We start from the raw sequence: 23,187 nt of genomic DNA on the forward strand, positions 1-23,187 counted from the left end.
AGGTCAGCTGATGACCTGAATACACTAAATAAGAAGGTTATTATTCTATCAATGGACTTTTTCTTCTTTGATGGCATGGGCATATTCCAAAGTGGCGATTACAGGAATCATTGGGCTTAAATTGTGAAAGAGTGGTTCGGGGATCATTAGATATCATTTTCACACATGGATTGGCAACCACAGAGTCTAAAGCTGAACCCCATTGAGAATCTTTGGAATGTGCTGAAAAAGGCTTTGGCAGTGGTTGGACTCTCCCATTGTCAATGCAAGATCTTGGAGAAAAATTAATCCGATACTACTAGATGGAAATAAATCTTGTGACATCTTGTCAAAACAATGCCACAGCTAATGCTGCCATATTAAAGCTGCAGGGGGTCCAAGGAATGTTAATGTGAACTAACTGTTGTTTTGGCCAAGCAGTGTATAAATGTAGATATTTTTGTAAACGATTTAACCTCATGAGACCCAAGCATACGTTTGACTTGTGTTAATGACTTATTCTAGCTATTTGGTGTTAGGAGGAACCAATAAATAGAATTTTATGATTTATGATCATACATATTTTATTATATATGATGCAGATTTAAATATAATTTTAAATTAAAGAACAAAATCTCTTCTGACACCACCAAATGGCAGTGTAAGTATTCAACAGGTTCCAGTTACCCAGACTTTAGTATTACGGAACAGACAACAAACTATGTGATGTCCTCGTAAAAGGTCTCAGGAGGTTAAAAAAATGTGTCTCCAATACTTACTTGTCTTAATGTGTCTTAATACTAATATCAAGAAAGAAATGTGATGGTTTAAGCTGTGAACAAATTATGAGGGAGACCAGCTCTTCAGGAAAAAGGTAGAAAGTTCCGTTTCAGATGATCAGGGCTTTCCCACCAGCAATATCCCAAAGTATAGCGATATCACAAAAACAAACTAACAAAAAAAAAAAAAAAACAACATCAATTTAGCAGAAGATTTGGGACAATATAAGGGTCTATTTTTTATTTATTTATTTTTTTTTCCATCACCAAAAGTAAGATGACCAAACACAGAAAATGAAGGGAATGCCACAAAGGTGAATTAGTTGAAAACATCATTTTCAATATGTATATATGTTTTGTTCATATTACAATAGTATTATCATGTATCCCTTTGGCCACAATAATCACAGAATAAAAATGTGATAAAAACCCTCCTACCATGCATTCTTTTATTGAGGTCCCCATCTAAAATTCCTGACATCTTTTCACTTTTGAAAAGAAATTTGAGGAATTATGGCAGAAATGTGGTATCAACGTGGTATTAGTATAAAATATAATTTACATTTTCTCAAACCTGATGCATTATTTTAAAGCAAGTTTATAAAAGATCCTTGATTTGCTTATCTTGCCAACATTTATTTATAACTCAACCATAAACATGACGTGGAAAGTGATGTAGCTATAGAGTCAGTTAGTAGGCAGTTGGTAAAATAACACCATGAAATTCATGTAAAATCATCTAGAAGATGTTTGTGTTTGTAGTGTGTGACTGGGTATAAAGACTCACAGGATTACTCTGATGATGAGAAAACTCTAAACTGATTATTCCCAGGCGAGTTCTGGACTCAGATTTATCCAGGCTTATTTCTAATTGACTTCCCATTAACAGGACTTATGAGGCTGATTATTGTTAACTACAGCAACACAGTGTTGAGAGGGTTTTATGCATTTTGTTTGCCTGTTAAAGCTATTTTTAGCAGCCAACTGAAATGTCTAAAATTTCTGAAAATATTTGCAAAATCAGCATTCACTGACACAGTTTTCAGTATGCGTGGCCTCTGGTCAACCCCAAAGGTCAACCTCACAGTTGTCTGACTAGACTTTGTCAATAGTTAGAGGTCAATGCCCCTCAACCTCATCTATGAAGCCTCGGAAATCTTCCACATCCTAGGTAACATCAGGCAGATGATTAACAGCTTTCTGGATGCTTTCAAGTCGTTGACCACCAAGTTCACTACTTGATGGTAGTACCTGGAAAACGATATTGCTGCCCCACCTCATCCTGTTTGCTATGGGGTTGAACCTTCTTGTTACAGGAGCAGTCGAGGCTAGGGGTCTAACAACAGCTGCAGGAGGCAGGCAAACCCCAGTAAGAGGATGGATTACCTTACTATAATAACCACATCACATGTGCAGGCAAGGTGGACTTTGAAGATCCTTAGGCCTGTGGCCTCATGGGCAAGGATGGTCTTCAAACTCAAAAAGTCGTGTTGCATGGTAATAAGGAAGGGGAAGTTCACTGAGGCATTCAAGCTCCAAATTCAGGGGAAGACATCCCACCAATCAGGGAGAACCTTATTAAATGTCTGTGAAAGTGATACGATGACACCCTTAGTGACAAAAAGCATCTTCAGCACAGAAAAGAAGACAGAGGCGCGGCTGAGAAAGATTGACAAATCAGGACTGCCTGGCAAGTTCAGTGCCTGGATTTACCAGCATGGACTATTGCCAAGGCTAAAATGGCTACTAACAGTACAAGATACTAGTACTTGCAGTTGAAGGAGTGTAAAGGGAAAATGAATTAATATCTCAGGCACTGGCTTGGCTTCCCTCCTAGTTTTACAGCTGTGGGGGCTTACATCTCATTTTTGGTGGCAAAGTGCAGGGTGGAGATGATGCTCAGGGACTCCAGAGTTGAGCTGTTCAGCAAGGCTGGGATAACAACACAGGCAGCCACAAGTAGGTAGCAGAGACTGCAGTCAGGCAGGTAGAAAGTATCTGTGCTGGGTGGCATCTGGCATCTCATTCCCAGCAGGTAGAAGAAGCACAGAAAGCAAAGGCTGTGGAACTGGCAACCCAGGAAATGTGGACAAAATGGGACCTTTCCCAAAAAAAGAGTCACATAGAGCAAACTCTGGAGGCTGGAACCTTTCCATATAAGCTTTTTCTTGAGGTCGATGTATGACACCTTTCTATCACCTGCAAATCTGGCAGTGTGGAAAGTGAGGCTTGGGGGAAAACCCAGTGTGCATGGTAATGGCACACTCGACCACATCCTGTCTGAGTACCTGTGGGAGATGAGAGTAGACTTAGGAAAGAAACTGCGTTTCCCACCCATCGTGCAGAAACTGTTGAGGCCAGACATAATAATCTGGTCAGAGAAGGCAAAGAAAGCTATCTTGGTGAAAGTGACTGTGCCTTGGGAGGAAGGCTGCAAGGAAGTCCAATTGAGGAACAGTCTCAGATATAAGGACATTGTCCAGAAATTCAAAGGCAAGAAAACAAACATGGCTGTTTCTTGTAGAAGAGGAGTGTAGATTGTTCCCAGCTAAGCCATTGTGGTGCTCACTGCACATGGAGTAATTGGGAAGGATAAAAGTCAGCTTTGTTTGTGACTGGTAAAGTAGCAGAAAGAGCTTCTTATTGGCTGTGGCATAAAAGAGAGGAGGAGGGCTGGAGACCTGTAGCTGATGTGCACTGATTTGACCACCAATGTTGACCTGTCAAAAAAGGAATGTTCGGTTCAAGGTCGAAAAAACCTGGTGAAGGTTGGCTACCATCTGAAGACTTCAGTTGTGTCCAAGTGTCTTTATGGCATCCTCGAATGTATGTAACAAACTGCAAAAGTTGCTAGATGATGAAGAAATCTGTACAAACTCAGTGCAACACAGTGACAAACTGTGTTCAGACAGAAGCTTCTTCTGATGTGCTGCATTATGGACCAGTGCAGGAAATCTCTCCTACTCAGTGCCTCTAACAATCGGGTGTTTTAATGAACTGACAATAATTGTGATATTTAAACATTGAAATACAAAAAAAATGCTGTTGAGAATATATTTATGGTGCAAAAAAATAGCGATCTGATCTAACCTAATCACATTTTTACAGTTACTTTCCTCTTACTTTGAATGAAACTTAATTATTCTAACTAGGTCAAAATAGATAAATAAATAAATGAAACACAGAGGTGAATTAGTTGAGATCAACTTATAATAAATACATTAATTTAGAATTATCCTATATTATTACAATGTAATTCATTAATCATTTGCATTAATACAGTTTTATTTATTAAACAACAAAGTGTGTTTAGTCAGAGGCTTCAGCTTTTTTTTGATTAATTAAATATGACTGAACTAAAATTAACTGAACTGAATCAGAGGTTACAGGTTTTTTCTTTCAATAATTTGTTTGTTTTCTTAGTCTGCCATTTTGTAAAGGGGGTCTAAGTCCAAGTCTAGTCATATTTATGAAATTAATATATTTGTTTTGATAGTTTTAATGCTGCTGTACTTACATATTCACCATATGTGTCCTGGACTATGGGAGGAGCCGGTCTGTAGCCGGTAGCTGGAGGAGCCCCTCTGGCTCTCTGGACCCCCCTGCCTCTGGAAGATGGTACCCGGCTGAGTGGGGCTCCTCGTGGTGCTGCTCCTCGAGGCACTGCTGCATGCAGGGAAGGTACTCCTCCACGACTCCTGACACAAGACACAGAAATCATCCCAGCTCAGATGAAAGAGAAAAAACAACAGCAAAAAACAAAAGCTTTTGGAGATATGTATGCAAAGCTGGGGGGATTTCTGCATGTTTATATGAGCTTTAAAGCATTACTGTTGATGTTACATTAATATGAGATGTACATTATTCATCTTCATTATAAACTGCCATAATGTATGATGTTTGCAGTCAGTTGCTTCATCTATTTTCAGTCCAGTTATAACTTCCTACATTGGCCAGAATAACTTGACTACAGGAATGATGAATATGGACCATTCGGCAGGCAGGTTATAGGTGTGGGTGTAGAGAAAGGAACAGCGCAGGCGGAGGGCATGTTCCTCCAGCCGAGAGAAAGTGAGTCATGTTTAGTACTCAAAACACACCACATCTTGTGGCTGAGTTTCTTTCCTGTCTATTAAGAAAAATGTAGATGAAAAAATGGCATTTCTCTATGTTTTATAATAAATGTTTGGCCTAAATGTGGTTTGTGTGCTTTGTGTTGAAGCAAAACCTTGTGTTTGGACTCTAACAGGCTTAAAAAGACCTTCACTATCAATTTTTAAAAGATATTTTATCTTCTAAGATTTAAAAAGGTAACATGCAAGTTCTACTTTTAATATATATATGAAGGAATCTATAGGAAAAGGAAAACAGATGTTTACAGTCTTCCAGATGAATACACAGGCAGACTCTTAACCTGTTCTTTAATGAAAAGGCCTGTTCTATGAATCAAGGAATATCTGACCTTGTGGTCTGGTAGATTTTATACACCGGCTGAGCTTTTTTTGTTAGATGAAGTTAACTGATCTGAGGCAGCAGCAGCACACCGCCAAGGTTGCCGTGTGGATCATTTGCTTTCTATGTTTTCTGTTTCAGCAGCTTTGAATGAGGGTGTGGTGAAACATCCAAAGATTTGGGGCAGGAAGAGAGGGAGAGAGAGAGAGAAAAAAAAAAAAAAAAACTCCCACTGTCTGACTATGGCAGTGGGGAATGTGGTTGAGAAAGAAAAAATGAGTACTGACAATTAATTCCCTTTTAAGAGCCAGAATTCTAGCAGCAGCTCAAAGCAAAGAGAGGCGGTAAAATCCCTGTTCAGAGTATTGATTAAAATCATGCATATGTGAATGTGAATACGTGTAGTAAACTTCCTGTGTAGGAAGCGATGGGACCTCTGTCTTCTAGCTCTCAAATGAGGCATGGTAAATGCTAATTACATTATAATTTAAAACACTGCCAATTATATTCTATCTCAGAGCAAGACAAACACTTCATCTCGGTGACCTTGTTTATCTCAAAACCCAATGAAAGAAATTTATTTTCTTATATAAACAAAAAGAGCAAACAGTACAATTCTTTTTTCTTTTTTCCTTTCTCATTTAAAGCCCGGCGATGGTGCAGCCAGCATTTAATTTATCTGACAGTCATGAATATTTTTATTTGTCGGCTTGTGAGGTCTCAGAGGGACTAGAATTAGTGTGGGTTTACAGGGATTGGAGAGTAGCAGAAATTTAATGGTAATCATTTGCATATAAAGCCTTTTTTAGAATAGCGTCTTTGCTTCCCTAATTTTTGTAGTCAACAGAAACTGCATTACTGTAATTATCAGTGTTGTTATACTATTAAAGGTGGCATAAATCTGCTTGCTTATCCACCCTAATAAACATAAATTACGACCTCAATTCCAAAAAGTTGGACAAGGTGTAAAATTTGAATAACAACAGAGTGCAATGGTTTGCCATGTCATAAATCAATATTTATTCACAATAGAACATAGAAAACATGTTAAAAAAAAAAAGGGATATTTTCAATTCATGAAAAATATTATATGAGCTTATATTTGAGGGCAACAACACCTCTTAAAAAAATTGAGTCAGGAGCTATGAAAGACTGGAAAAGTGAGAGGTATAAAATAAACGGCTGGAGGAGTGGGTTGTAACTAATTAGGAGAATAGACTTCAGCTTAATAACATGGCCGGGTAAAAAAGAGCACCTTATAGAGGCAGAGTCTCTCATAAGTAAAGCTGGGCAGAGATTCAGCTATCTGCAAATCTGCAATTAAATAAAATGTGGAGCAAATTCAGAATAATGTGTCACAACAACCAAAACAATCTAAAACACTTTGTAAATAAGTAAATAACACTGTCAACAGATTTTCAGAATTGGGAAATTCCATGCTAACAAACAAAATATGAGCTAATAATTCAATTAAAATAGTCAAAATTAACGCGCTTCTATATTCTACTAAAAGGAAGTAACTAGTTTGTGTCAATTGGTAACTATTGATCTTGATGTGGGATTCCCCATGGCTCTTTTATGGACAGTATAATTATTGTCTATATGTGCCCAGCTTCAGTCAGCGATGTTAAAATCAGTTAATTAAGCAAGAAATCTTGGTGTCATTTTGGATTCTGAGCTAGCTATATTAGCTCATAGTCATATTAAACCACAAGTTATTTCAGGTACCACGGGATGAACATAGAATAAGGGAACTGATGTTTCAACATGATCTATAAACATTTATTCAAGCATTTGTTTTCAGTAGGCTTAACTAATTGAGTTTTTATAGATCTCTCTAATAATTGCTAAGACAACTGCAACTAATTGAGAATGCTGAGCATATCCTCACAAAGACCAAAAAAGGGAAAGTTGAAAAGTTTTCAGCTCTTGCTTCTTGTGTGCCAAAGTATTGTTTTTAATACACACACACAAACACACAAACACACACACACACACACACCCACATATATATATATATATATATATATATATATATATATATATATATATATATATATATATATATATATATATGATCTTACTATATGGAACAATTTTTTTCTTAAAACTACTTTATTTGCTACCACTTTTAATCAAGATAATGAGTTTTTCTTTTGGGGTCTATATTCTTCAATATGTACAATGATGATGATAATTATGTTGATGATGAGGATAATGATGTATTTATTATAAGTCATTATGTATTCTGTTATTTAACTGTTTCTTGTTATTATGTAGATTGATTTGTGTATGTAATTTGCTACATAAATAAATTTTCTTTGCCTTGCCTACTGTGAATACAATATAGGTCTATGCGAGTTAATTCTGTAATTGCTTTTATTTGCATTTTATACTTTTCTTTAGAATTGAGTAGACTTGGGGTTGTCATAGAAACTGAAGTAAATTAACATTGTGGTGGTGATCGGTTGACATCCTCTACAGTCAGGACTGTGGTGTTACAAATGTGTAGACATTGTAAAAGCCCTGGTGGCTTGCTATTGCCACTGCAGGTTTTTATTCTGTTTCTTTTTTCTTTATTCTGGTAACTGTACAAAAAAATCTGATGATTTTATTTAAAGTTTGAAAATTTTACTTATTTTCAAGAAACAAATTTTTTAAATTGAGGTTTGTCCAGATCTTGAAACATCTCAACGGTGTTCACTAAATATTGATCACAAGCGATAGGAAGTCCTAACTGTATGAAGTTTGACGGAAGGTCAGTATATTATTGTCAGTAGTTTTGCTGCCCTTTGTACTTAAAACAGTCATCTTGTGTTTAGGATGTGACTGAGACGATGAGACCAGCCAGCTGGAAACTATTTATTTGCTGGAGGAAAGTTAGTCGATATATGAAGTGTAGATCTCTTATAATCCCACAAGGCTCGGGCAACAAACTGCATGACACTTCAGTGGACTGAAATTCAAGCCAGTCATTCAATAACAGCTTTTCTCTCTTACATCAGAGCTATTTTAAGTTACTGAGAAAGCAAACCAAACACTTTCTGCTGCTGATTAATATAATAAGTAATCAGGTCACTGAATGCTTCCACTCTACCAAACCTAGTTGTTTATCCATTTTTTTTTTTTTTGATAATTATTAGATTAAAAAAAAAAACAGCCACAGTGAGTTAGCTGCAGTTTACTGGTTGTAAAGCTCCAATTACTCTGCAAAATAACAAACTTAGTGCCTACAAAAGTCCTTGTGTAATAAAGCAAGAAATGCTCGCAGCATAATAATATTGATTGGCTCTTTGTTAAATTGGTTAATATTGTCTGCCTGTGATATAACCAGACATATAAATTGCACTTCTATTGCTGTCTGCATGAGGAAAATGATTAAAAAAAAGGTTTTCCAGTTAAAATTACAGCTTTTCTAATAGCTCTGTGTACAGTAGACTTGAATCACTTTGCTTCACTAAATGCTTAGGCTCTTATTTATTTAAATTTGGTACAGAAAATAGTAAAAAAAAATATCCAGTGAACAAGCAACCATGTGAAAAGATCCATCAACAACAACTTTAAATGATAACAGCAGTGGTTTGGTTTTTTAAGGTAGGTGCCAATCACCCACAGTGTCTGTCTGCTTTTTGTGATTCCTGCTGAGGTCTGCAAACAGTCAGCATAGTTAGAAAGACCATGGCTCATTTTCCTGCCTTCAGATGAAGCGATTTTATGCCATTCATTTTTGTAAAATATGCCGAACAGCTAAACGGGAAGCTTTTGTCTGGTTTGTTGTTCTAAGTTATATTTTAGCTGCTATTTCCTATTGACAGAATCGCATATCAGTGCAGGAAAATTATACACTTTGTCTCCGCTCAGCAGGACAAGTATTAACTGACACTATTTACAGCTTTGCATAAGCTTTCCAAAACACCCAATTAACTGTTAGGAAAAGTGTGATAGTATTTATCATCAAACTTAAGTCAAAATGATGCAAAGAGATGCTTTTGGTGAAAACATAAACGAGAAAATGTATCTGCTGGCTGGTGGTAAACTGTGTCAAAGTCTTGCAAAAGGGGGGTCTCACTATCCAATCTCCTGGCTAAAGTTTTAATTACTCTCATTACATTGGTCATTGTGTCAGGAAATTCTGTGCACAGTTTCTGCTCCTTGCAGCCTTCATCCTGAATAGTAGGTGTTACTACTAAGAAAATAACACCATGACATGTCACTAAAAAGCTAGAAAACCTGTCTGCTTACTTCAGTTATCCTTTTTACAGTTCCAAAGCCTCCAAAGTAGTGACTAATTATAAACAGACACACAGATATGTTTGGTTTTGCTAGCCAACATTTTTTTTTTTAGAATTATACAATAAGTGTAGTGAGCTGAAATGGATCATTAATGGACTATAATGAATTGGATTTTTTTTTATTTATCAAATTATTGTAATGTGAGGGTTCAATATGTGGTGGGTAGTCCACTCTCTAGAGGGATAAACAACAGATGGAGACGGATTACTTGTTGAGCAGCACTTTACTCTTTTCCACATGTCAAAAACTCCAAAACAACCAAACACTTCCTTTTTCTCACCCCCATGTGACGGTGCTAGCCAATCAGAAGCTAGGAGGGGCTAAACTATGGTAAATAGAGAAAAATATAGGCAGATTTAACAAACTGTTACTCTTGTTTTAAATTGCAAATAGGGAGAGCTAATTTGTAAAGATTGCTTATTTAAACACAGATATGTAAATAGTCAACGCTGTAATAAATATATAACACATTAAATCAAATAAACTCCAATGCATGAAATACTATATGAATCTTACATTACCATTGTCTATTTTTTTGTTATGTCTTTTAGCCCTGTGTTTTCCTGTTTCATTTAGTGGAGTTGACCCTCCTGTACATGTTCTCTTTACTTACTGCACAGCTGGTCTTAATTTCCTGATTACAACACCTGCTCCTCATTTGGTTAGTCCTTCTCCAGTGTATATGCCCTGGTTTCTTTTGTTTTTGCCTGATTTTTGTCACTCATCCTTACATTTTGTCATCATCCTTCCTCATGACTTGTATCTTTGTCCAGTGGTTGCTTGTAAATTCTTGTTTTCTTGCATTGTGTACTTGTTGTTCTGTCCAGCCAATATTTTCATTAAATAACATCTGTATTTGAAGTCTGCCTGTCTTGTGTTCCTTCATCCTGCATTTGGGTCCTTCATCCTCACGCACCCTGATGCCATCACTAAACTTGCACTTCATATCATATTGACAGTCTACTGTAGATTTAGTCAGCTATGATATTTAATTTATTTGACTAAAACTGACCTGACTCAGATGATTAAATTATGACTAAAACCAGTGACAACTTAGTCATAAGACTGACTAAAACTAATTCAAAAGCACTGGAAATAAGTTGCATTGAAAATGCGATGGCTTTTCTTATGGATCAGTGCCATATAAATGAAGTGTACTGAACTGGAAAAAAAAAAAAAAAAAACTCTTCCAGGCTAAAAAGAAAAAGAAAAAAAAAACAAACAAACTGGCATCTCTGTCAAGAAAGGGTTAAAACATGTATCTTTTAACTCCAGTGTCTCATAATCTATAAATAACACATTAAACCTTGCTATAAAGCCAGCTTTACAGATAACTAAATAAAGAAAGCTGTAAATGTGCTGTAACTGTAAATGACACCATTAACTCCAATAATGCAACAGGACACCGTACACACCCATTTACAGACAAAAAGCCTTCCCAGTCACTTCTTAACTGTAAGTAATACTCATTTCCAAGCTGAATCGAAGTGTGTTTCATGCACATGTACACACAAACACATGTATGAACATGTATGTTTACCTGGGAGGCCCTGAAACAGGTGTCCCTCTTCCACGGGCGGCCGACTTGCCCCTGACCGATGGCACCTTGGCATCCTCAGAGCCGCCATTCAGGTATGTGAGCTCCTGCAGCTGGGCCTGTCTGATCTCATCATTGTAATCCTGCACACACAGAGGCACAGTGTTCACACACACACACACACACACACACACAGAGAGAGACAGAGAGAGAGAGAAAGAGAGAGAGAGAGACAGCAATGGACTTGCTTTCAATTACATAGTATTAAATTACGTCCTTTATCTCCAAGGCTACAGCCCCGGGAATATCTAATTAATGTACTTTACAGTATTGCCGTGACCACTGTTTTTAAAGCCACAAAACATTGTAGATCTCCCACCGATAAATCCTCAGGACCCTATTTGCCTTTATCTTCTCATACAGCTGTTTTTTGGCACTATATTAAAACACATAAATAATAAGGAAATCACTCTTTAATGATAGAGTGACTGACTGATATGATTGTCATTTGTCAGCTTAATTAATAAATACATTTTTTGAAACAGTGGGAAGCACTAATATTGAAGGGGTTGTTTTTAAGGATCTGCTCATAATTAATGATGAAATGTAAATTATTATAGCTCTGAGCATCGGAAAGATTATCCATAATGAATGGAGGAAGAGTAAATAAGCTCTGTGCAGAATGGTTCTGCTGGGAAGGGCTCGGTCCACGCTGAGAGATTCACTCCTGCTTTCTTTTATTCCTCTTAAACCCACAACTTACCACACACCCGCCCACACGCACACACACACACACACACACACACACACACACACACACACACACACACACACACACACACACACACTCCAAAGGCTCTGACAGAATTACAGTTCAAGTTACAGACAGAAAGAGCGAGTCGTCTCCACTGCTATTCACTTTGCTGCAGACAGGCTGAAAATGAGTTGGCTGAGGCCAAAGAGCAGCTAAAAGGAGATTCAGTAGGAGAAAAAGGAAAAGTCAGATGTGTGTGTGTGTGTTTGTGTGTGTGTGAGAGTGAGGGGAACGTACTGGTATAAGAAACTTCTTGATCTCCTCCAGAGCATGACCCATCCTGGCGTAGGCCTCGGCCGGCGGGGCGAACACCTCGATGAGGACGTGCAGGTCTTCATTCAGGTGGTGATATTTGGCCTCGCCGCTCTGTCGTAGCTCCTCTTCCTGATGGTTTAGAGAGAAAAAAAAGACGTCCTTACACCGGGAAGGTCTTTTGTCTCTAGAACTACCACAAGTAAGCTGTCACACAGAGGAATATTCATTGTTTTATATTTCAGGAAGGGTTTACTGCTGGGAGTTTTTCCATAACTGCTAACATAATGAGGTTTGATCCTTCGATGCTGTAGAGGAACAAAACAAAATACTGATGAGTGCTGCTGTGAACTTCTGCAAACAGGCAATCCATAACATCCTTGCAATTGCACGTGTCACATTTAACTGATTGCTTTTGTTCCCCATAGCAGCCTGTCCTCATAAAACATTATGAAACAAACACTGTGATTTCTCGTCTGCTTGTTCAATTTCAGCTAATGTAGTTGACCGTGCTAACATCGATTAGGTAGTTCTAGAAGGAAATTAAAGTTCTGATTTATATTTGATAGGAGAAACTATCGACTGTTCATATAAACATCCAATTATCATGTTTAAAAATTTGAAACAGAGACTGAAATAGTCAAGTGACTGGCTGAAAGTTGTTGGCAGATTGTCTGAATACTATAAGATAAAGTAAATAATTCCAAATTATTTACCCAACCAGTGAAGTGTCTAAAAACCATATACTCCCCCTTTCAGTGAGGCTGACCTTTTTGAAATGTCCTCCAGGGTGAAGATTTTCACTGACTAAATGTAACGTTTATGTGTTGACCAGAAAATCTGGATGTTTGAGTTGCAAACTTGGATTGTGCTTCGTTATCTTCTTGCTTTAATGTCCTTAATTGCCTCTCGTTTCCACGACAATGTTAAACTTTGCCATAAAAAGTAATCCAATGACAAAGAAACCAACATCAGAAAGGGTTTTATTTTATTTTATTTTTTTTCCAAGACATGGCTGTTGTATTTCACTGAGCTACTTCGCCCGAACATTGAAGGGCAGGAAACTGTCATGAGATCACCTGTAATCGAGACTGTCGGCTGTTTTGGATGGAGAGGTTTTAGTAAATTATGCTGTGTTGAATTTTTGAATTGAGGAGGGGAAAAAAACATTAGTAAATATACAAAAACGATCAGATAAATACCAGCAGAATCCTTCTGTCCGTTATCCCTGACAGCAAATTAAATATCTTCTGAATATCACCTGATCCACAAGGTAACTTGACAGTAACAACATGGATTGACTATTGTCCTGGTGGAGACACTGATGACCGTCAGAAAATAAATCCTAATGACTTCTATTGATTTCTTGATCTTTCCAGTAGATAGAAGGATGTACAGTAAATACTGAGAAAGCATGTTCAGTCTTTGGTGAATTACGGTATATCCAGTGCTAGATTATGCCAAATTTATCCAACACTTTGTTGTTATTTATGGCCCCTTTCACACTAATCAGAGGACCGTGGAGGTTCTACAGTATTGTTGCTGAACCCAGCTATGGATCTAGCCGACGACTGTAAGCAATGAAACATGAGATGGAAACTGCTTCAGCAATCGTCATCTGGCTGGTCATAATATGTCAGGACTAAAAACTCACTGGAAGGGCCTGTAAAGTAAGAGTTCCTTAACTGGCCTTACATTGGTAAAGAGCTGTGTTAAAGGAACTGTGTTACAGTTTAAACTGGTAGAGCTCTTTGAATACTTTTTAACCTTGTAACTTTAGGTGTTGGCTCCCTGGTTTAGGTAATTAGTTACTGGTTACTGAAAAATGAGAAATAAGTTGTGGTTGTGGACAGATTATTATATCTGCCATCCTAAAAAGACTGCAGATGATATTGAGCCCATATAGATAAATTATTTTAATGAAAGTCTTTTAGTTTAAACAATGTATTGTCTAGTTAAAAAAAAAACAATGCAAGCATAATTCATGTAATCTCTTAAAGCCACAAAGGTCTACTCCATGGGGTAACTAAAAATGTAATGGGGTCCACCAAAGACAAGGCATTAATTTTTTGAGCAAAGCAAATTCCTATAAAAATGTTCTGAGAATCCATTCAGTAGTTCGTACTAATAGTAGTTTCAATCATCTACCATTACCATGTGATATTTTTAAAATGTTATAATGTGGTTTTCTGCTTCTGGGTATCTATTAGGGGGCAGAAGACAAGTATCAGATTGTGTTCAAGACGATTTTGAGCAAAGTTTATACCATAAATTGAAGCAAAATGTCTTAGAAACTGTATATAACAAATATGTCACATCAGGCTCTTATGGGTTAATTTCTCATGGCTGTATTTAACAAGGTGTTATGTCGGCTGCACATCCATGATGACAATCTTCCATTCTACCACATCCCAAAGGAAGATAGAACACTATTGGACTGAGATCAGGTGACGATCAGGAGAAGATTGTTTCAAGGTTGGAGGTGCTGTGTGTTCAAAGATGGTAGTTAGCATAACTTGATTGGAACCAGGTGTTATTTGACTTCCTGTTGCCTTTCTATCAACTCCAACCAGTCTGCCCATTCTCCTCTGACCTCTGATGTGTGAAAATCTCAGTTGGTCAGTAGTTTCTGAAATACTCAGACCAACAACCATACCATGTTCAAAGTCACTTAAATCCCCTTTTCTTCCTCATTCTGATGCTCAGTTTAAATTTCAGTAAGCCATCTTTGCCATGTCTACATAACTAAATGCACTGAGTTAAAGCCATGTGGCTGGTTGATTAGTTATGTGTTAGCAAGCAACTGAAAAGGTGGACCTAGTAAAGTGGACGGTGAGCTTATTCCGTTTTCAGTCATTTCAGTGCACATGATATCCATTTAAATATCTGTTATCAAACATTATGCCTTTAATTCATGTAATTTTTCCTTATTTAGAATAGATTAGAATAGAAAAGAAATACTTTATTAATCCCTTTAGAGAGTCCTCAGGGAAATTTGCATTTTGTTGTTTAGTTTCACTCTCACAGAAAGCAAAGTCCTCTCCACCTCCATCTGGAGAGGCCTGAAGCATTGAGGCTGCAACAGAGGAATATACCAAGTAAACATCAGAGGCCCTGAACAGGCTCACGCTCACCCGGCTCGCACTCTCCAGAAGCAGGCCAGTAAAATGTTACTGATGGTGAGAAATAGGACAGCAAAAGCCCAAATGTCCCCCACCACATCATACAAGGGAAACAACAGGTTTGCCGTCCCAGTTTCTCTTTTTCAACAAAAAAAAAAAAAAAAAAAAAGAAAAGAAAAGAAAAATGAAAAACCTTCTCTAGAGCAATTCCAGGGCAATTCCAGATGCGGCAACTTCCTTTTCCCCTTTTCCCTCTCCAGCACCATGTGCACTAGTGTCTCTGATGTCACCCAATTATAAATAACCTTCTTTTAAGAGTGTCTGTGGTATGTTAATGATATGTTAATTTCTCCAATAAATCTGTACTCTACAAGCAGAGGTTTCTCTGCGCATCACACCAGAGCTGCTGGAGCTGCTGATGCTGAGCAGAGTGTGCAAGTAGTGCATTGGGAAGATACAACTGCTTGTAGATCTGTCTCTTCTTCCTTTTCATGTGTTCTAGGGTAGATTTGCATGGAAAAGAAATATTGCAAATCAATCATTATAAAGTTCTTTTAACTAAAAAGCAGATAAAAAGGGAAATGAGTCTAATGTTAGAAAAATGTGATTTAACCTAGTCTGTGCTGTAAGTGTGAGCATCTTTCGTATTTGATACTGTAGCAGTTTTCATACATGATGTGACCCCTCACAGAAACATACAAGATCCAGCAGAGTTAGCTACTAGCTAAGCAGCCCCGGGCAAGAGATTACAGCTGTCTGTTTTTCATATCTATTGGCAGCATCTTCCTTCTGTTTACTTTTTTCTCTGTAAATCTGCTTATGAAAAGCTGTTCACCCTGGAAACAGGGCAACACAGCACTCCGGATGTAGGAGCTACTGCAGCCAGAGCTCTGAATAAGCCAAAATGCCATGATTCGTGCATTCCACGGAAATTGGCATTCAAGTGAAGTATTTAGGGATAGACAGTGGAAAATTCTATTATTCTCTCTGTATGGCAGATGATGCATCTGCAGTTGTGATGAACTACATTTCACTATCAGCCCTGTTCATCAGCGCTTCTGACAGATGAAGTGGCTTATAGACACAAAAACCAGATATTTTCTTACCTTGACATGCAGCCTGGAAATACATCAGTCCCCAACAGCTCTGCATCCACAATTCTCAACTTCACAGTCAAATCACTATTGTTTATTCTAAATAAGCATTTTCAGCTTTTGTTCATTAGATTTTACAGTTATCTGGGTATTAAAAATGAATTTTCTTTGACTTTCGGAGTCTTTTTGTGTCTTTTTTATTGTATTTTTTCATAGTCCACTTACAATTTCTATATGCAAAATATGCTATGTTTTTGGCAGTATAATTATTATTAAAGGTTAAGGATGTATGATACAGTGACATCTAGTGGCAAAACATAAGAACTGCAACCAACTGAACTAAATAATCCTCAACTACCACAAAACTACTGTGGATGCAAACTACTAAAATTGTGTTAATAACTGTCTATCACAATAGAAACTGGAAGGAGAGTAGGGAACTATTATGTTTGAGGAAGAAATGTGGTCAAACAAAAATCCTGAATGGCTGCAATCAATTATACGTTTACGATTATACATTTGGTGAAATCAAATAAAAAAAAATAAAATAAAAACAGCAGTATTGTCACGGCTATGTTTAGTAGTGAAAATAAGAAGATTTCCACATGTACCGTGTAAAGGGAACTCAAGGGATTGGGACTAAATAGCTGAACAGCTTTTACGAAAACCATTTATCATTTAAGCTACTACGGAAAAAAAAAAAAAAAAAAACACACAGTTTGCTGGGAAGCATAAAGATTGGACTCTGGAGCAATTAAAGAAGGTCATGTGGTCTAATGAATCTACATTTATCCTGTTCCAGAGTAATGTGAGCATCAGGGTATGAAGAGAGGTGGGTGAAGTGATGCACGCATCATGCCTAGCGACTACCATCCTAGATTTTGGGGGTAGTCTATAATATGGGGCTGCTGCTCTTGGTCAGGTCTAGGTTCAGAAATGTTGTGTCCAAAGAATGAGCTCAACTGACTACCTAAATGTATTGAATAACCAGTTTATTCCATCAGTTGATTATTCCAAGATGACAGTGCCAGATTTCATGAGATTGTGAAAGAGTGGTTCAGAGAGCAGGAGACATCATTTTCATATACATTAACCACCACAGAGTCAGATTGACTCGATTGATGTGAATGAATTTAGTTTACTCTTCCCTCTGAGGAGTGGGTGCTGCGCAGACCCTTCCCAGTCCAAAAGCACTCATACGAGGCTTCGTCCTCACGCAGCAGTAGCAGCAGCGAACACAGCTCCCAGCTGCATTCAGAACAGAGGTCAACATTTGTGACTGTTCTGTCGAGACATGCCCCACAAATAGCATAAACATTTAACATGGCTAACAAGTGACAAATCAATGTCCAGTTGAAGGCTATTGGTTTTTCCATGGATCTTTGCGACCAAAGAATTTGTGAGCCGCAAAATCTGATCATCTGGCCAGCTATTGGATTTCCTGATGTTACTTTGCTTTAAGAGATTTATGATGCAAAGCTTCAAATTATATTAATGTCTGGCTCCTTGTTCATATATTAGAATTAGTGAACAAATTAAGGTAATAGAGACCCCTGATCAGCGACAGAAAAAGCTGCCTTTCACCTAATAACAGTTTCTACAACCTTTTCTCGGAATAAGCAGGTAGAGAAAATGGATGGATTGATGGGTGAATTGGTACAGGTAACAGAAAGGTATGAATGAAAACTTACTGGTCAGTTTGTCAGGTGTTTATTTGACCTGGCAGTGCTATCGCTACGTGTCGTATTCCATGATGCATTATAGATCCACTGGCTGCGTGCTTACGTTAGCGCATTGTCATTTTCAAGCTACTGCCTGACAACGCTGAACATAGAAAATGTAAACAAAGTAAGTGACATGTAGAATGAAAGCAGGATGTGTGGATAGTAAAAATGACAGGGCTGGTTGGGGAAGAGCTCACTCGGTCCAAAGTTCATGCTCAAACATAAACGGCAAGTTAAGGAAACTGAGAATATCCAGAGTGACATAGATTCACTGACATAACTCTCAACTTCACAGTCAACTGACATAGGATTCGGGGGATGGGGGCTTGGGAATGCAGATGCCATTATATCATTCGGCTCTGAAAGCGGCAGGAACTACTGAGCTGCCATAACCAGGCGGGGAGACTCAGACTCCGACAGCTCAGAGCCTTTCAACCTCTGTGCAATCACATTCTTGTCAGCACAAGATCAAGGTTCCCCAGAAGTAAATATTTGGGCAATTATATCAGCTCTCACAGTGCCATATGCTTAAAGGTATGATGTACAGAACATTGCATTGTTTCACTTCAAGTAGAAACACACAATTATATTTCTATTTAATGCATTGCACAGGGTGAAATCTGTAAATGAGCTCTTTTACTGTCAGGTAGGTGCAACCTAGAAGTACAGTACACCATTAAATTTATCAGGATAGAAATAAATATGTGGGCTGCCGGTGGTGTGGTGGTTAGCACCGCAGCCCCACAGCAAGAAGGTTGCTAGTCTGAGCCTTGGCTGGGGGGAAGTTTGAACATGTGTGGAATCTGCATGTTCTCCCTGTGTATGCGTGGTTCTCTCCAGGTACCTCAGCTCCCTCCCAACGTCCAAAGACATGCATGTTAGGCTAATTGGTCCCTCTAAATTCTCCCTAGGAGTGAGTGCGTGAGTGAATGGTTGTCTCTCTCTGTGTTGGCGCTGAGATGGACTGGTGACCTCTCCAGGGTGTACTCTGCCTCTCACCTGCTAAAATGCTAGGATAGGCTCCAGCTTGAATAAAGCAGTACAGAGAATGAATGAATAGAAATAAATGTGGCTAAAACCAACTTCATATCACTTGGAGCTTCTGTAAACACAAAGCTGTGCTGTATTTACTTGCCTTGAAAAAGCCTTTGGGTCCCTCCTTTGCGCCGCATTGGCCCAGTTCTCTAACTACAAATGTGTACAGACAACTACAAGGACACACGCTGTGAAGCTAAAAACAGAAAGTCAGCAACCAGCTGAACATAAAGCATTAGTTTTGCATCTTGGGTGTATCCCTTAACACTCTTAAAACAAGAGAACGACGCCCTGTGCAGCTTGTCCCTGACAGGAAGGCTGCCAGTCATAAATTCCAAACTGAATATGTGCAGACAAGTGAGGGCTGCAGAGGTCAGCGCATCTCCATGACAGATCTTTTCTGCAGGTACTTGAGAGGAGTCGACTATCAAAGACTATTGATCACGGTAATCAAAATGAATGTGCTGTATGATAGCAAGAATCATCGGCTCTAACAAATCACCTCTGACAAACAGAGGGAGAGGAGAGACAGACGAGCCAAGTGAAGTCCATTTATTCCCAGTTAAACAGTCCGGTGTATAATCAATTCTGCTGCCAAAGATCAGCTCTTAGACCCATTTATATCCTCTCTTTATGCGCTTACATGATCGTGGATGATAGAAGCCATTTAACTGGACTGTGCTACTACATGCAGCATGAATTGTTTCAGTGAGATCATTGCTGATGTCTTTCACACATGGCATTGTGTTAACACACCTGAGCAAACTGACAAACCTCTGCTGTTATAGATATGCTTACACAGGTGATGATCGGTTTATTAAGTGCATCTGGTTAGCAGCTCTTGTGGAAGCAGTAAGAGCAGACTTTGTGTTTTCACACTGCATTCTGTACTTCGGCTCAGTTTTTATCAACAAACAGATGACTAAGTATCACAAATCATGTGTTGCTGCGATTGAAGTAGTTTTTGCCTCCTGGCAAAGAACCAGGTGATTTTTAATACATCCTTTTATCCAAAACCTGACGAGTGAAAGAGATTTTTTTCTTTTTCACACAACTGTACACTTTCTCCACAAAATCCTTGAGTTCAAACCATTACAACGTTTACTCTCATCCAGCATCTCAGCTTATATGAAAACAAAAAGCATCGATCTGGATGATGTGTCGTTTCGTGTTCGCTCTGCACTTGATTTGACTGTGTGCACTTTGCTCGGCTTTGACAGGCTTTGAAGGATGTCAGATGTGTTTGGTGATCCTCAAGATGTTCTCATTTCCATAAACTTTTGAAATATGTTTTCAAGCTGTATCTGTTTTGGCACAACTTTAAATGCAACCCATGCAAGCCCAAGAGCTGTCAATCAAACTGGTGTGACCAAAGATGAACAGATAAAAGGACAGAAATGTTCAGATCCTTTTTACTTTAAGTTATCATGGAGAGAACATAAAAGGGTGGCCACTTTAATAATGAGCATGATTAGAAAAAATAATCTTTTCTTAAATTCCAAATAAATTAAAGTTAATTAGACTCTAATATTAAAGGTTCAGAGTAATCATTTTACAGCTTAGAAGATGATTATCAAATTTATATGAATCCATTGTGATAATTTATTCATTGTTCCAGTTTGTTTACTGACTGTAAACATCCTGTATTTGCATCTTTCAAAGCTAATGGAAATAAAAGAACTACAGAAATGAAAAACCTCTGATCTTTTGGATTTTAAAGTGGCAATACATAGACCTTTTGCATGGTGTAGCTTCAATAATTAAGACATCTGCACTTACAGCATCAACAAAAAATGTCAGAAAGCTTACATGTTTTATTTTCTTCTATAAGAGAGCTGACACAGCATAAAGTCATCTCACCTTCAAACCCTGTCAAAGTTTAGCAGAGTAAGATAAGATGATGTGCAGGTAAAAGAGTGACTGCAAAAAGAAAAGAAAAAAGAAACAGAGATATCAGAGTGCAGGGTTACCTTCTCTTTGTCTCGCATGGATCCTTTTCCAAGGATTGACATCTTTGTGAGGGTGTCCTCCTGTAGTCTTTTTAACGAGTTCCCACGTGGCCCGAGGAGTTTGCCCACAAAGTTAAACTGCAACAGAAGGTGAGAAAACGTCGATCAGACAGAATCTCTGTGCTTGAGGTTGACGCTAATAAAAATGCTTTGTGTATTGATAAGAGAGGAGACGTATCTAAGGAGTCTCATTCACAGTTTAGTGTCAGCTTTTTCGTTGGTTGCAATATTTAACAGTATGAAGATGGTTTTATGTTGATCTATTGCTGTTGCACAGTTTGATTGAACTATTCTGTTAATTCTATTTAAGTCTGTGATCATATGTCTCATTTACGTGGATGTGTTGAAAACAAAACAAACACTGCTTGAACTGTTGTAGGATTAAGAACCAGGATTTTTTTCCACTGCATTTATTATTCAATACTTAAAATATGTTACACTTACAGAACTTGCAAAGGAGGTTTAAGTTATATTTTTTAGCCTGTAGTAGTGCCACCAGTATTGCTCTGAAACAAGGAAGCCGAGGTGTTACCTGACAATAAGAAACCCAAGGAAAAAAAAAAGAAAAGAAAAAAGTCTGAGAACAATTCATAAAACAGCAAAAAGCCTATTTCCAGAGATTTAGGACAGTAAAACACTGAAATTGAAACTGAGAGAGATCCTGGCTATTTTTTTCTTTTTACTTGAAGCCCTTATAGTGTACGTGCACAGCACTTCAATCTGAGATGTATTTCCCCAAAGGAAAAAAAGAAGTTGTAATGTATCGTGTGCACTTGGTATTGGCAACAAGCTTCTACTATCAGTTAGATCTATATTATAGAAAGCATATATTATTATCCCAACACATGATCATTCAATATGGTGCAAAACTATTGAGCCACCCCACATCTCGTTTTATTGTCTTTGAAGGAGCCATACTTTTACTACTTTTATTGAAGTGTGCTGTAAGTAATAATTATTGCTTTCAGGTTTTTCATTCATTTTGTCTGTTCATGTTGATTTTCAAAGGAATGTGTGTTTTGTTTTTTAAGCCATTTGGTTCTGAACTATGGATCATTCTTGCATTAAAATACTTGTAACTTAAGGGATGGAGCATAAAACAGACGACTTAGCTACAAACCATGTTTTCTCCAAAAATATGAAGAATTGTGTGATGGTTCACGACTGTTGCACAACACTACACGCAAATACCTGAAGCACATTCATCTTCTTTGGACAAGATGACATTGGGTTTATACAAGTTATTAATCTTTGCTGACTAAACACAAATCTTGCTTAGGAAGGGTTTGAAATAACATATTTGATGCCAATCTTTTGGGCTCATTTTAACATCTTAGACACCACAACTCAAACTACCAAAAGCATCTATTGCTTACTTGCCAGTAACAGACTGCAGGACACACTCAGATGTTCTTTGTCCATTTCCTGACTTGTTAGGGTTCATTTTAGCAGCATGGGGAGGAACTATTAATATTAAGCAGATGGTAATGAAGTTCAACTGGGGGGATTTTATCTATTTGATGTATTTGTGGTCTACATTTGATCTATATTTAGAGTGAGTGAGTGTGGCATACTGAACTTGTATTTAACAGTTACAGAAAACAGCAGCAGACATTTTAGGAGATAAACTGCCTTCAAGTTATCCAGAACACTGCAAGGCTTTTAACTGGGACACACAGAAACGGACCCATATTACGCTGTTTTAGCCTCCCTTCACTGGTTACCAGTGAATTTTGAATATATTTTAAAATAACTTTTATACTTTCCTTCTTGTTTATGTGACCTGTTTCAGATCTACACCCCAACCCCCAGTTTCAGGCCAAATCATACTTGTGGTTACAAACTCATTTTAAGACACAAGGTGGCGGTTCTTTTAAGGTGGTGGCACCAAGCGGCAATCTCTGCCAGTAAAATGTGAAGCCTATGCGGCGGTGCAAAAATTGCAGTTCACCCCTCATCTGCTAGGGACTGGCTCCAAAACAGAGCAAATCCCCATAGAATCCCATGTTAAAAAGAGTAACTTCACAGCAGAAATAAACATGTTTAAAGCCTGGTACAAATAAACATTTTAGGATTAATAGGTCAAGTTTACATTTA

At 37.9% G+C, this 23,187-nt stretch overlaps 1 protein-coding gene across 3 annotated transcripts in view; it reads right to left on the reverse strand.

The window, feature by feature from the left end:
- Nucleotides 1-23,187, reverse strand: part of khdrbs3 (KH domain containing, RNA binding, signal transduction associated 3) — a 165,628-nt gene that overhangs the window by 65,158 nt on the left and 77,283 nt on the right. For all 3 annotated transcript variants that reach the window (XR_006013512.1, XM_042012453.1, XM_042012452.1), the window contains exons 3-6: nucleotides 21,052-21,168; nucleotides 12,092-12,238; nucleotides 11,044-11,183; nucleotides 4,276-4,456 (exon numbers count right to left, since the gene is read on the reverse strand). Coding sequence is in view for 2 of the 3 variants with exons in the window: in XM_042012453.1 (XP_041868387.1) it covers nucleotides 4,276-4,456; nucleotides 11,044-11,183; nucleotides 12,092-12,238; nucleotides 21,052-21,168 (585 nt within the window). In the remaining variant the exon portion in view is untranslated. The remainder of the gene's footprint in view (nucleotides 1-4,275; nucleotides 4,457-11,043; nucleotides 11,184-12,091; nucleotides 12,239-21,051; nucleotides 21,169-23,187) is intronic.

This window comes from Melanotaenia boesemani, chromosome 17, assembly GCF_017639745.1.
Source record: "Melanotaenia boesemani isolate fMelBoe1 chromosome 17, fMelBoe1.pri, whole genome shotgun sequence".
In the NCBI taxonomy this organism is placed as follows: domain Eukaryota; kingdom Metazoa; phylum Chordata; class Actinopteri; order Atheriniformes; family Melanotaeniidae; genus Melanotaenia; species Melanotaenia boesemani.